At 36.2% G+C, this 14,461-nt stretch overlaps 1 protein-coding gene across 2 annotated transcripts in view; it reads left to right on the top strand.

The window, feature by feature from the left end:
• The window catches only part of LOC127877302 (OTU domain-containing protein 7B-like), a 45,503-nt gene that overhangs the window by 19,714 nt on the left and 11,328 nt on the right, over nucleotides 1-14,461 (top strand). For both annotated transcript variants that reach the window (XM_052423004.1, XM_052423003.1), the window contains 4 exons: nucleotides 820-1,169; nucleotides 8,086-8,485; nucleotides 11,661-11,885; nucleotides 14,353-14,451. In XM_052423004.1, coding sequence (XP_052278964.1) covers nucleotides 820-1,169; nucleotides 8,086-8,485; nucleotides 11,661-11,885; nucleotides 14,353-14,451 — 1,074 coding nt within the window. The remainder of the gene's footprint in view (nucleotides 1-819; nucleotides 1,170-8,085; nucleotides 8,486-11,660; nucleotides 11,886-14,352; nucleotides 14,452-14,461) is intronic.

Genomic DNA, 14,461 nt, shown 5'->3' with positions numbered 1-14,461 from the left:
AGTAGGGCGGTGCATTTTTCTCTATATGTATCTAAGTGAAAACAATGTGTACACTCTAGAAGTCACATTTTTGGCCCAATTTTCATGAAATTTGGTCAGAACATTTGTTTCCTTGATATGAGAGTTGAGTTCGAAAATGGTTCCGGTCAGTTGAATAACATGACTGCTGGGACGGGGGCAGTTTTCTTATATTTATATAGTAAAAAAAGCTGGTGAACACTCTAAAAATCACATTTTTGCCCAATCATCATGAAACTTGGTACAAAGATTGGTTTTATATATATCACATAATTATCGCCCTTAGATTGTCCCAATTTTCATTATATTATACAAAATCCTTGTAAACACTCTAGAGGTCTGACAATTTTGTTTCAGATTTTATTAATCTTGGTCATAATATTTATTTTTGTAAGCAAAGTTTGATGTTTTGTAAGGGGGGGTCAACTCAAAATATAGGTCACCAGGTCAAATCTTACAAAAACAAAAACACTCCATATGCCAGAGTTTTGGTTCAATTATGATGAAACTTGACCAGGATGTTTGTCTGGACAATATCTAGGTCAAATTTGACTTTTGGTAAAGATTGAATATAGCGACTCCTCTCAGGTGAGCGAACTAGGGCCATCTTGGCCCTCTTGTTTAATTTAGAAAAGACATAAGCATTAGATGCTGGTCTTGTACTTTGGCCTCACTGTCCAATGAGGAAATAGTTGAATTGATGCTTTTTCAAGTATAGCCTTGTTTTTGAGCTAGTTGAGCATTTTGGATTACATGTTCTGATATAATTTGAATTACAAGCAACATAAATACTTGTTTCAGGCTGCCACTGGAATGTACAAAACGCTTACACAATGTACAAAAAGACCAAGATGGCTTCCAGTGGGTTTATACCCCCGACACCTATGAGCAGCAACACATACTCCACCGCTGGCATCACTCAGCGCTACCCGGTCCCCGGGACCACCCCTGTCACCATGGTGACCCATGGCCCGCCTGTTGGGTTTGCTCGCCCCACGAACTATCGTATGATGCCGCAGGGGGAGGGGCTGGGTACTGTAGTGACTGGGATGGGGCCTGCAGTGGGTGACACCCACCCAGCGTTCTTGCAGCAGCAGTATGTGCCTAAGTTCCCTGTGGAGAAGGCAAGTGAGAGGATCATACCCATACAGGTGAGATATCACCAGGGCCCATGACTTTGAACATTCATGTCTTAGACTTCTTTTCTTAACCTTTTACGAATCAGAAACCCATTTTGACCATTTTGAAGTCCCTTAGAAAATGATATCAACTAAAAGACCTCTCTAACTCGATTCAAATATAAAAGGCTTCATCTCCAAGATTAAGATAATGATGTGCAGCAAACATCATAAACATGAAGAGTCTGCGAGTAACTCGCAGGTTGTTCAGGTTTTATGCTGATTGCGCATATTCATTGTTACTTTGCATTTGAGCGGAAAACAGTTATATTTTGAAGGTTTAAACTGTTTTATCACATAAAGAATTGTAAAGCAGTTATAACTATTTTGTACTCATCTCATGAAATTTAAATTTATTTTAACAAATGGAAGTTAACACAGGTTACAAGCATTCTAATTGATGAGTTTGATATTAAGACTTAGAGCAATAATAATTGTTGGACCTTACATACGAGTGCGAAAGTTGTGTATCTCACACATAGACTTGATTTTAAGAATTGACCAATAAATATCTTAATATTTATGCCCCCCTTGGAAGAAGAGGGGGTATATTGTTTTGCACATGTCGGTCTGTCTGTCAGTCCGTCCGTCCACCAGATGGTTTCCAGATGATAACTCAAGAAAGCTTAGGCATAGGATCATGAAACTTCATAGGTACATTGATCATGACTGGCAGATGACCCCTATTGATTTTCAGGTCACTAGGTCAAAGGTCAAGGTCACAGTGACTTGAAATAGTAAAATGGTTTCCGGATGATAACTCAAAAATTCTTAGGCCTAGGATTATGAAACTTCATAGGTACATTGATCATGACTGGCAGATGACGTCTATTGATTTTCAGGTCACTAGGTCAAAGGTCAAGGTCACAGTGACTCGAAACAGTAAAATGGTTTCCGGATGATTACTCAAGAACGCTTATGCCTAGGATCATGAAACTTCATAGGAACATTGATCATGACTGGCAGATGACCCCTATTGATTTTCAGGTCACTAGGTCAAAGGTCAAGGTCACAGTGACTCGAAACAGTAAAATGGTTTCCGGATGATAACTCAATAATGCTTATGCCTAGGATCATAAAACTTCATATGTACATTGATCATGACTGGCAGATGACCCCTATTTATTTTCAGGTCACTTGGTCAAAGGTCAAGGTCACAGTGAATCGAAATAGTAAAATGGTTTCCGGATGATAACTCAATAATGCTTATGCCTAGGATCATAAAACTTCATATGTACATTGATCATGACTGGCAGATGACCCCTATTTATTTTCAGGTCACTTGGTCAAAGGTCAAGGTCACAGTGAATCGAAATAGTAAAATGGTTTCCGGATTATAACTTAAGAATGCTTAGGCCTAGGATCATGAAACTTCATAGGTACATTGATCATGACTGGCAGATGACCCCTATTGATTTTCAGGTCACTAGGTCAAAGGTCAAGGTCACAGTGACTTGAAATAGTAAAATGGTTTCCTGATGATAACTCAAGAATGCTTAGACCTAGGATCATGAAACTTCATAGGTACATTGATCATGACTGGCAGATGACGTCTATTGATTTTCAGATCACTAGGTCAAAGGTCAAGGTCACAGTGACTCGAAACAGTAAAATGGTTTCCGGATGATTACTCAAGAACGCTTACGCCTAGGATCATGAAACTTCATAGGAACATTGATCATGACTGGCAGATGACCCCTATTGATTTTCAGGTCACTAGGTCAAAGGTCAAGGTCACATTGACTCGAAACAGTAAAATGGTTTCCGGATGATAACTCAAGAATGCTTGCGCTTATGATCATGACACTTCATAGGCACATTGATCATGACTGGCAGATGACCCCTATTGATTTTCAGGTCACTAGGTCAATGGTCAAGGTCACATTGACGTGAAATAGTAAAATGGTTTCCAGATGATAACTCAAGAATGCTTACACCTAGGATTATGAAACTTCATAGGTACATAGATCATGACTGGCAGATGACCCCTATTAATGTTCAGGTCAGTAGGTCAAAGGTCAAGGTCACAGTGACAAAAAACATATTCACACAATGGCTGCCACTACAACTGACAGCCCATATGGGGGGCATGCATGTTTTACAAACAGCCCTTGTTGATCTCTCATTTGTACCTTTATTGGTTATTTGTTTAAAACTAATATTGAACTTCTGATAGTTGTTATCAATTTAGGGGCCAGGTCCCAGTTTTTCTGTAAGCAATTTAAAAAAAAAGCATGTTGTCAATATTTACAGATAACTGGTCGTGATTTAAATAGCAAGATTTATTTTTAGGAATGTTCACTTTGTTATAATCAATAGCGCTTGGTCGAAGAGTTTGAATTTCCTTGATATTCCAACAATATATTACCTCAGTAGTGCAGATATGATCCGTTGTCTGCCATTGTCCATGTAGTTATGTTACGCAAGACATAGGTACTAGTGAAGGTTTATATGAAAAAACCTATTCGCTTTCTAATTTTAGACTATTTGTTCATATAAACTTTTCAAAGCCCATTTAAATATGGATGTTATGTTTTAGCTGTTTTGATTGATAACATTCAATCAATCAAATGTTTACCAAAGATCTAAACTTGAGACCATTAGTCTGAACTGAAATTTCATAATTTATGAGGCAATGTTAACATAACTGGCAACTAATTATCACTAATGTGTCCCTTGATCAAAGGTCGAGGTCACAGTTGCTGTTGAGATAATGCGCATTATAAATACAGTTTTCATATTATAATAGTAAAAAAGTAATGTATTTTGACATTTAGTGTGGGTGACATGTACTGTGTCTGTGTCCAAGCATGTGTTGTGTGGGGGTCCATGTTGAGACATTATCTTGTGATATTACTTATTATCATTAACCCATTTAAGCCTAGCGGACTCTCCCATCCTTCTAAATTGGATCAATTTATTTCCAAAATTAGGGATGTCTAGTATATTTATTTCTATATTTATAATATTTCTTACAGAAATTCCTTTAAGCAAACAGCGCAGACCCTGATGAGACGCCGCATCATGCGGCGTCTCATCTGGGTCTACACTGTTTGCAAAGGCCTTTTTAGCTCGACTATTATATATGAAATATATATAGTGGAGCTATCCTACTCACCCCGGTGTTAGCGTGCAAATGTTAAGTTTTCGTACTACCCCAATTATTTTCATTGTCCCTTGACATATTGCTTTCATATTTTGCGTACTTGTTTACCAACATGACCCCAACCTATAAACAAGTGCAGACAACTCTTTCAAGCATTTTGTCATAATTATGGCCTCTTTTCCACTTAGAATATGCATCAAATGTTAAAGTTTTCGTACTACCCCATTTATTTTCATTGTCCCTTGACATATGGCTTTCATATTTTGCATACTTGTTTACCAACATCACCCCAACCTATAAACAAGAGCAGACAACTCTATCAAGCATTTTGTCATAATTATTGCCCCTTTTATACTTAGAAAATGCATATTATTGATAAATCTATGTTAAAGTTTGCGTACTACCTCAAATATTTTCTATATCCTTTGACATATTGCTTTTATACGTTGCATACTTGTTAACAAACATGACCCCAACCTGTAAACAAGAGCAGACCACTGTATCAAGCATTTTGACATAATTATGGCCCCTTCTTTATTTATGATCACATTTTCTTATTACTTTGACAAAACAACACTTACCTGAATACCACAATGGATTCCACCCAAACAATACCCCACGCCCTTATCCAGAATCCCTTCATCCCCCCAGCCCCCCCCCCCCCCCCCCCGCAACCTCCCCCCCCCCCCCCCAAACCCCCCCCCCCCTCCAATTATTTTTTATTTTTTTTTATACATCATCTTATAAATTTCCACACCCCACATTATACCCATTATACCCCCCTCTCATCCCCCCTATCCCCCCCCCCATTTTTTTTAAACATCTAATATTACCACACCCCACATTATACCCCCCTCTCACCCCCCCCCCCCCTACCCCCCCCCCCCCCCCAATTTTTTTTTCCCCTTTTTTTATTTTTGAAAATTGTCTAATAAATGACCACACCCCTCATTATACCCCCTCTCAACCCCCCCCCCCCCAAAAAAAATAAAATAAAAATATATATATATTATTTTTTTTTTTGAAAGATCGTCTAATAAATTATTGAATATGAACAATTTCCCCATGATGGCTTACATTATTCTGTCAAGCACTCGAATAGTAGAGCGCGCTGTCCTCTGAAAGCTATTGTTTTAGACGCTAGGCATAAATGGGTTAATAGAAAGTGTTTGATTTCCACCTGATTATTCTAAATAACATGACTGGAAAGGAAGCAAATAACATATTTTCAATTGGAAACATAAATGTTCTGACTCTCTAGTGATATGTCTCTAATCAGACAAATATCAGCAATATGTCTACCATATTATACTGTAACTTTGGGCTTGTCCAAGGAAGTCATGCAAAGCTGGTCTGTTATTTCACTACATCTGAGTCATTTTTTCCCCTATTTAAGGCGTTTACTTCATCAAAGATTATGCATGGGCGTATTGCTAATTACCAATGTGAAATGGTTTGCATGTATTGTTTGTTTCACTATCAGGAAACAATCGTTTTTGTTATCTTTTGTAAATTGGTTATAAGCAAGCCTTCCTGATATCCAAGTGGTTAAGTACATATACACTAATTGGTTTGTCTATATAAATGCAATGCTAGGTTACTGTTGGCTTGTTTTTTTACATGAATACATATTTGCCTCTGTTTATTTCTTCAATGCTTCTGCAAGGGAGCAATTGATCTTTTTTACCACCTAGTTTTTGTTAGCTCACCTGTCACGAAGTGACATGGTGAGCTTATGTGACCATGTGATGACCGTTGTGCGTACGTGTGTCCGTCAACAATTTGTTTGTGTAGACAGTGGAGGTCACAGTTTTTATCCAATATTTATGAAATATGGTCAGAATGATTATCTTGATGAAATCTGGGTTGGGATTGTATTTGGGTCATCTGGGGTCAAAAACTAGGTCACTAGGTCAAATAACATAAAAACCTTGCGTAGACAATAGAGGTCACAGTTTTCATCAAATCTTTATGAAATTTGGTCAGAATGTTTATCTTAATAAAATCTTGATTGTTATTGTATTTGGGTCATCTGGGGTTAAAAACTAGGTCACTAGGTCAAATAACATAAAAACCTTGTGTAGACAATAGAGGTCACATTTTTCATCCAATCTTTATGAAATTTGGTCAGAATGTTTATTTTGATGAAATCTGGGTTGGGATTGTAGATGGGTTATCTGGGGTCAGAAAATAGGTCACTTTTTCGAGGGCCATGATGGTTGTATTTTTTCCTGGGCGTGTTAAATTTAACTGGCTTTGTTCGAGGGCTGTTAAGGACCTGTAAATTGCACATTTTAAGATTTGTAAAATGATTCATTTATTATTTATATAAATTGCTTTAGAGAGAACTTGTATTAAAAACAACAATAAAAATGGCAAATGTTCGACACGTGGACTTTCCCAAAAGTGTTAAAAGTCCACTGGACAGTCACGGACTCAAATTTATTGAAATAATGATAATTGGAAAAATAAAATGGAAAATAAACAACCCCACACCTAACAAGGAACACTTAAATAACAACACACTCACAGCATTTTAAAGAAAAATATTAACACACAAATATGTTTAAAACAAGGCAATTTCTCAATTGAAAATTTAAAAATTGTATACTGGTATGCAAACTGCTGTTGGAACAAATGTTTTCATATACTAATAATTACGTGTGACAGTGACTGAAAAATGTAAATAAATTATTATGACCAAAAAAAAATCACATTTATATTTGTAAGGAATCAGTGAAGTACCTAAAACAACAGAACACAAGTCATGTGGGATATAAATTACATAAATTAACAGACTAAGTTTTAAAGCACAAATAAGTTATCGGTATTTAGATAATTTCAATGACAAATATTTCCTGGTGGCAAAATTTTATGACAACTCAAGAAAACTACAAATGTCAACAAAGACATAAAAATCAATTAAAAGAGCACTATTAAGCGTAAATTTGATCGCAAACGAAATTACAATACCCCGATTGCAACTATCTGACTTCTGAGTTGCAGAACGTGTTTTTGTTTAAACCTTAAAACTATTGTCATTCGCACTTGCATAGGAGGAAGTGTTTTCATGCGCAGTTATAATATTTCAGGAATGTTAACAAAAATACAATGTTATTGTTACTGCTCATAGGTCATTTGAGCTCTCTTTTATTTTCATGTTTTTATTCTATGACATAAAAAATGTTTTCTTATAAATTGTTTGCCGGCCATTCAGACCAGCAACATAGCATTTTCAATAGAACCTGTCTTAAAAACATCTGTCAGGTCCGGCACTTTTGGAAATGTCAAAAACTAGGTCACTAGGTCAAATTAAAGTAAAGGATTGTAAACAATACAGGCCACTGTTATTGGTCAATCTTCATGATCTTGGTTAGAACATTTGTTTGAATGATATCTCAGTTTGGAACTGGGTTACATGGGTACAGTAACAAGGGTACTCTTTGAAATTAAATAAAAAGCATGTGAACACTGTGGATGCCACACTTTTTTTTTTTATATTTATGAAACTCGGCTGAGTCAAAACCAGGGTCATGTGGGGTCAAAACTAGCACACTAAGTTGAATTTTAAAAAAAGCTTGTGCACACTCTAGAAGTCGCAATTGTATGTGCAATCTTTATGAAACTGGCTTTGAACATTTGTTCTAATTTTAAGTCTTTAAACCTTGTGAACTCTACCTGCTCAGAATAATGAAGTTCCTTGGTGTGGCTATTTGGGCAGTGGCACTCTTGTTTGTTTGTATTTTGCTATCTGGATATAATAACATAATTTAATTTTTGTAGATTGAAAACCAGTCTCAAGTGAGTAACAGACCATCCATTTCCATGGTGACACGGCCAAACCGCCCATCCCCACCCCCCTACCAGGCCCTTGTAAACCCTGCAAGGACAGCAGGTGGCATCCGTGTAGAGGCTTTACCAAAGTCCCAGTCTTGTCCGGTGCCTACACGCAATGACCCAGTCTGGGACCCCAAAGACGCTTACAATGACAGCTACACACCTGCAGCAAAGACTGGCTTTATGAACACAGATAGAATCCTAACTGAGAGTGGAAATAGAACTTCTCAGAATCTTGTGAGAGTTGATGATGTTAAGCCTGCTCAGAGTCTTGTTAGAGCAGAGGATGTGAAGCCTCTGGATAATGGCTGCCTTAATTCTCCAAAAATTGCTGCTGGAAGTACATGTGAGTATTGTTGTATTCTTCAACAAGCTTGTCAAAATCTAAACCACAGGTATTCTTATTAAGCCTCACTCTGAAAAAAACAGGCTCAATACATGTGCATAAAGTGTTGTCTCAGATCAGCCTGTGGGGACTGCGCAGGCTAATCTGGGACAACACGGTGAGCATCATTTTCCCAGAGTGAGGCTCATTTGTTTGAAACAATTTACTACAAGTTTAAAGTTGTGCTTGAATTTTGTGGTATGTACATTGAGGTTTGTTATTTGTTTGTTGATAAAATAACCAACACATTTCCTGATAATTTAAGGATTTCCATTTTTTTATAAATTCTGAATATGATGTTTTAAGTGAAATGTAGTAATTAAAAAAATGATTCATTTTCAGTGTTTTAAATTACCAATATTTCCCTATCAACCACAAGAAAATAAATATTTCTTTTAGTAAAGATCTGTATAAATATTTCAATAAGAAAACTTATGTTCTTCTACTAGCCAGACTGGATTCTGTGGGTGTACAGTATATGTATTGTTGTTCTCCATTTCATTTATTCTAGGAACTGAGACAGTATTATTATTTCCTTCATTGATGCAAAAAATGTCATCATAAACTCATATTTCATGAAGACTTCATCTGTCAGGAGGAAATATATTATTATGATACGTAAATCAAATGCAAACTCGATTAAGCTTCAGATTGTTGGTGAACTGTTGTGGTATTTTGTGCTAGTGATAAATGGGGAAAAAGTATATTTAAAACTTATGTTCTTGTTAGCCTTCAGCCAACAGTTAAATTGATTGATACCATTATCAGTCTTAAGGTATTAAGAGAAAAAAACACTGTATTTGTGTTGTTGTTTTTTGCAGGGGGGGGGGGGGGGTCTTAAGCTTTGCTGGCCCTTAAATTTCCATAACATTAAATTTACTACAACCATGTTCTGAAATAAAAGACTTCTTACATCTGGATTCCATTGATAAATATGCTTGCATAGAAAGTCTGAAGTTATGAGAAGTAAAACAATGGCATAAGTTGGAAAATGGGTCCAGTCCATTGAAAAACATGTCCGTCTGGGGGTATGGCATTTTTCCTTATTTGGCTGTAGTAAAACATTGTGAACAATCTAGAAGTAACGTTCATAGTGCAATCTTTATGAAACTTGATAAGAACTTTTGTCCTAATGATAGTTTGGCTGAGTTCAAAATGGTTCTGGTTTGTAGAAAAACATGGCCAAAAGGGGTGGGGCATTTTTAGCTCATCTATTTTTTGAAAAAAAAATATGAGCTATTGTCATCACCTTGGCGTCGGCGTCGGCGTCCGGTTAAGTTTTGCTTTTAGGTCCACTTTTCTCAGAAAGTATCAATGCTATTGCATTCAAACTTGGTACACTTACTTACTATCATGAGATGACTGGGAAGGCAAAGTTAGATAACTCTGGCGTGCATTTTGACAGAATTATGTGCCCTTTTTATACTTAGAAAATTGAAATTTTGGTTAAGTTTTGTGTTTAGGTCCATTTTATTCCTTAAGTATCAAAGCTATTGCTTTCATACTTGCAACACTTACTAAAAATCATAAGGGGACTGTGCAGGCAAAGTAATGTAACTCTGACTGGCATTTTGACAGAATTATGTGCCCTTTTTATACTTAGAAAATTGAAAATTTGGTTAAGTTTTGTGTTTAGGTCTACTTTATTCCTACAGTATCAAAGCTATTGCTTTTATACTTGCAACACTTATTAACTATCATAAGGGGACTGTGCATGGCAAAGTTATGTAACTCTGACTGGCATTTGGACGGAATTATGGGCCCTTTATACTTAGAAAATTGAAAATTTTGTTATGTTTTGTGTTTTGGTCCACTTTACCCCTTAACTATCATAGATATTGCTTTCATACTTGGAACACTTGCTAACTATCAATAGGGTACAGTAAAAGGACAAGTTGCATAACTCTGGTTGTCATTTTTACGGAATTATGGCCCTTTTTTGACTTAGTAACTTTGAATATATGGTTAAATTTTGTGTTTCGATCCACTTTACTTCTAAAGTATCAAGGCTATTGCTTTCAAACTTCAAATACTTTCATGCTATCATGAGGTTACTGTACCTGGCAAGTTGAATTTTACCTTGACCTTTGAATGACCTTGACTCTCAAGGTCAAATTATTAAATTTTGCTAAAAATGCCATAACTTCTTTATTTATGATTATATTTGATTGATACTTTGACAAAACTACTCTTACCTGACATACCACAATAGACTCCACCCAAACCATCCCCCGTGCCCTCCCCCCTCCCCCCCCAAATTCCCCCCCCCCCCCCTATTTTTTTTTTAAGATCATCTCACAAATGACCACCACACCCTCACACTATACTATACCCCCCCCCCCCCTGAATCCCACCCCCCTAATTTTTTTTTTTAAATCATCTCACAAATGACCACCACACCCTCACAGTATACTATACCCCCCCCCCCCCCCCCCCCCTAAGTTTTTTTTGAAACGGTTAAAAAACACAAATATTTATTTTTATTATTTTATGTTTGAAATACCGTCCAACCACCCAAGAGTATCCCCCCACCCCCCTCCACAAATGACCACCACACCCTCACACTATACTATACCCCCCCCCCACCCCACCCCCCCCCCCCAATTTTTTTTTTGAAACGGTTAAAAAACACAAATATTAATTTTTATTATTTTATGTTTGAAATACCGTCCAACCATCGCACCCAACAATCCCCCCCCCCCCCCCCCCCCCAATTTTTTTTTTTTTTTTGCAATTTCTTTTCGCATTTTTGGAAGATACTGTAATGAATGTCCATGCCCCCACACTTCACTCCACCTCTCCCTCCTTTGTGATTGAAAATGAGAGTCCCTTCACCTTTAAAAAGAAAATAGATGAGCGGTCTGCACCCGCAAGGCGGTGCTCTTGTTCTTTATACTGATACAGTGAAATCTTCTTAACACCCTTAAAATCACATATTAAGTGCAATAAAAAAAAATGAAACTTAGAACACTTAATTGTTCTAACGGCTACATGGTCCAGTTCAAAGTTCTTCAGGTTTGTTAAAAACATGATCACTAAGCGCACAGGCTAATCAGAGACGACACTTTCCGCTTTAATGGAATGTTTCATTTAATTAAAATTTCTTTGAATCAAATGATATGCAAATCATTTACAGCTCCCAAGATCCTGAAGCGTGGGATCTCCAAGATTTCGGAGAACTCGTTCCTGGTAGACCAGGAGAGGCAGAACGTTCTACACGACATTGTCGAAGACTGCCATGACAACATGTACGTGCAGACATTCTTGTTACCGGATATCAGCGGATACTCTGACGATTTCAGAGACTTCCTCGAGAAGGACCTCATTGAGTTGTCTACCCTGGTTTCCTTGGAGCAAGCCGGTACACAATATTCTGAAGTATCACACTAAAAAATATTGGTAGATAACCTTTCCTTCACATATGCTTTTTACCCCTTTTGCATTCCCTTAAAAAAACATATATTAAATAAAAGACCTTTCTTAATAGCTTAAACAAAATAAAATAAAGACTTTTTTCAAACTCATAGATACTGATAAGCAGCAACCAACATAAAATCTTAACAGACTGCGAGTTACTCATTACTCACAAAATTTTCTGGTTTTATGATGGTTGCAAAGAGCCATTTTCACTTCATTTCAGTTAAGGTTTTTTAAGGAAGTAATAATAATAATAATAATAATAATAAAATCTTTATTTAAAGAAGATAGACTTGTTAAGAAATACATCAGATGAAATTACATAATATGCAATTTATATAATACATTTCTTATTTTCAACAAGGTCTTCTAACAAGAAACAATTTACAACAAATACATCATATTTCATCTTGAGCAATAAGAACAAAACATAAAGAATCATATATGCATACACATATAATGATATATATTATAATTAAAAACAAAATGACAGACATAAAACTACAATAACCATTTATGCAAGAACAGTATTTAAACATTAAACTAATGTTATTTACTAAAACAACATGAAGCATGTTGAAGTTGAAAATCCTTGTGAAAAAGAGAAGGGCCAAAGGGTATGGCAGCTTGGCTTGAGGTGGGGGGGGATGTTGGTAATGGCAGACATGTGGTTTCTAGTCAAAAACTTTAGTTTGCATTGACCAATCTTGATGAAAATTGGGATATTTAGCTTGGAATTCTATTTTGGGCGTGTGTATTATGTGGTATTAAAAATTGAAAAAACATTTTCTGCTCAGTAACCATAATTTTGATGTTATTGTTCCAATGACATTTTGTGATTGCATTTGGGGCCGGTTTATCACTCTCAATATCACTGTTACCAAAAAATATATATTAAACAGCAACCATGTGCTTTTTGCTCAAAACTTGAGTTTGCATCAAACAATCTTTCCAAAAAAATTTTTCTTAGATCTCAATATTTTGTTGATCTCTGATCCATATAAGTTCAACCTTGGTAAATATAATACTGACGACACTTGTATTCTCAATTTTGAAGCATTTTTTAGCAAAACAGCAACAACACTAATTTCCCATTTTTAGTCAAAACGCCGCAAATTTTCCCAATCCAAAGGGACCCGACACCATTCCCGAAATGGTGAAAAAAACACTGATGATAAAAATCTGGTTTTGTGGCATTGCCATGTTTCTTGTTTAGATTAGTCACACTTTCATGCTTTTGCATGCGGTAGCTCAAGATTGATTTTTTGAGTGTACCATGGGATGAGTCCCAATGCACACCATGAGAGTTTGTTTTGTGTATACCCTACAGTGTTACTTGGTCTTAATTAAAATGTGTTCATTTCAACATGCTTGTGTTTAAATCATGCAGAATATTGAGACATTTTGCAAGTCTGTTTCTTGGGGCGATCCAGTACTTGATTTAGATGTAGAATATGTTTCAACAGAACATTGCAATAGAAAATTCCAAAAGAAATTTGAATGCTTAAATTCATATTCTGCATTTCCCTCGTGAATAATAAAGTGAAGAATAATTGTTGCTGCTTCTGTTTAGTGTCTTTTGAAAATCTATTGCAGACTGGTTATCTTCTGGGTCCACTTAAATTGTCATCTACTACTACTTTATATCTAACAATAGCAGTCCCAAAATCAAACATTTTACTTGCAGATCTGTCTGTAGAGAAATTTAATTGGATAAAATTAGCCATTTGACAAAGAAAATTGACTTTAAAACTCACTAAGTGAAATATATTTTCTTTCTGTAAACCAAAAAATAAAATGTTAGCATTTAAATAAGTAATCTTTGTTTATTGGCAAGTTAACGACTTTTTCTCCTTCTGATCCTTGAGTATTAAACCAGTCAGGTTAAATCCCTAGTGCTTTTCCACATACACATAAGTACACCAAAGCCTTATTTATTGACTAGAGAACAACTGTTAATTCTAAAATACTTACAATCTTGATTCCTTAACCTATGCATGAGTCAAGGGTAGATATTTTGAAGAAAATGTTGCAAATGTAATTCCTGAAAACTTAAGCACTGGAAAAAAGCTTAGTTAACGGAATGCTGGTGTAATGAGGTATAGAAACTATAAATCACACAATTTCTACTGTATAGAACTAATTATATGAGCCTATAGTTTTGAGAAAACTGAGCTTAATTCATGTGCTTAAAGTGTTATCCCAGATTAGCCTGTACAGGGATGACAATTTTGGTCTAATCTGGATTTGCCCTAAAAAGCCCCTTCCTTTAAAACACTAATTACAATAAAAGAAGAAAGTGTCATCCCTGATTAGCCTGTCCTGACTGCACAGGCTAATATGGTATTACACTTTACGCACATGCATTCATCCCAATGGTTCATATTGTACTTATGTTTCTCGTTATTCAGGTCGACTAAACTGGTGGGCAGAGCTCGGTGTGTGTCAAAGACTGATGCCTATGGCAACCTCAGGGGATGGGAACTGCTTGCTACATGCTGCATCTCTCGGTACCTTTAC

Source organism: Dreissena polymorpha, chromosome 4 (assembly GCF_020536995.1).
Source record: "Dreissena polymorpha isolate Duluth1 chromosome 4, UMN_Dpol_1.0, whole genome shotgun sequence".
Lineage (NCBI taxonomy): Eukaryota > Metazoa > Mollusca > Bivalvia > Myida > Dreissenidae > Dreissena > Dreissena polymorpha.
The sequence above is the reverse complement of the archived record's forward strand: the minus strand, read 5'-3'. Positions and strand labels throughout refer to the sequence as shown.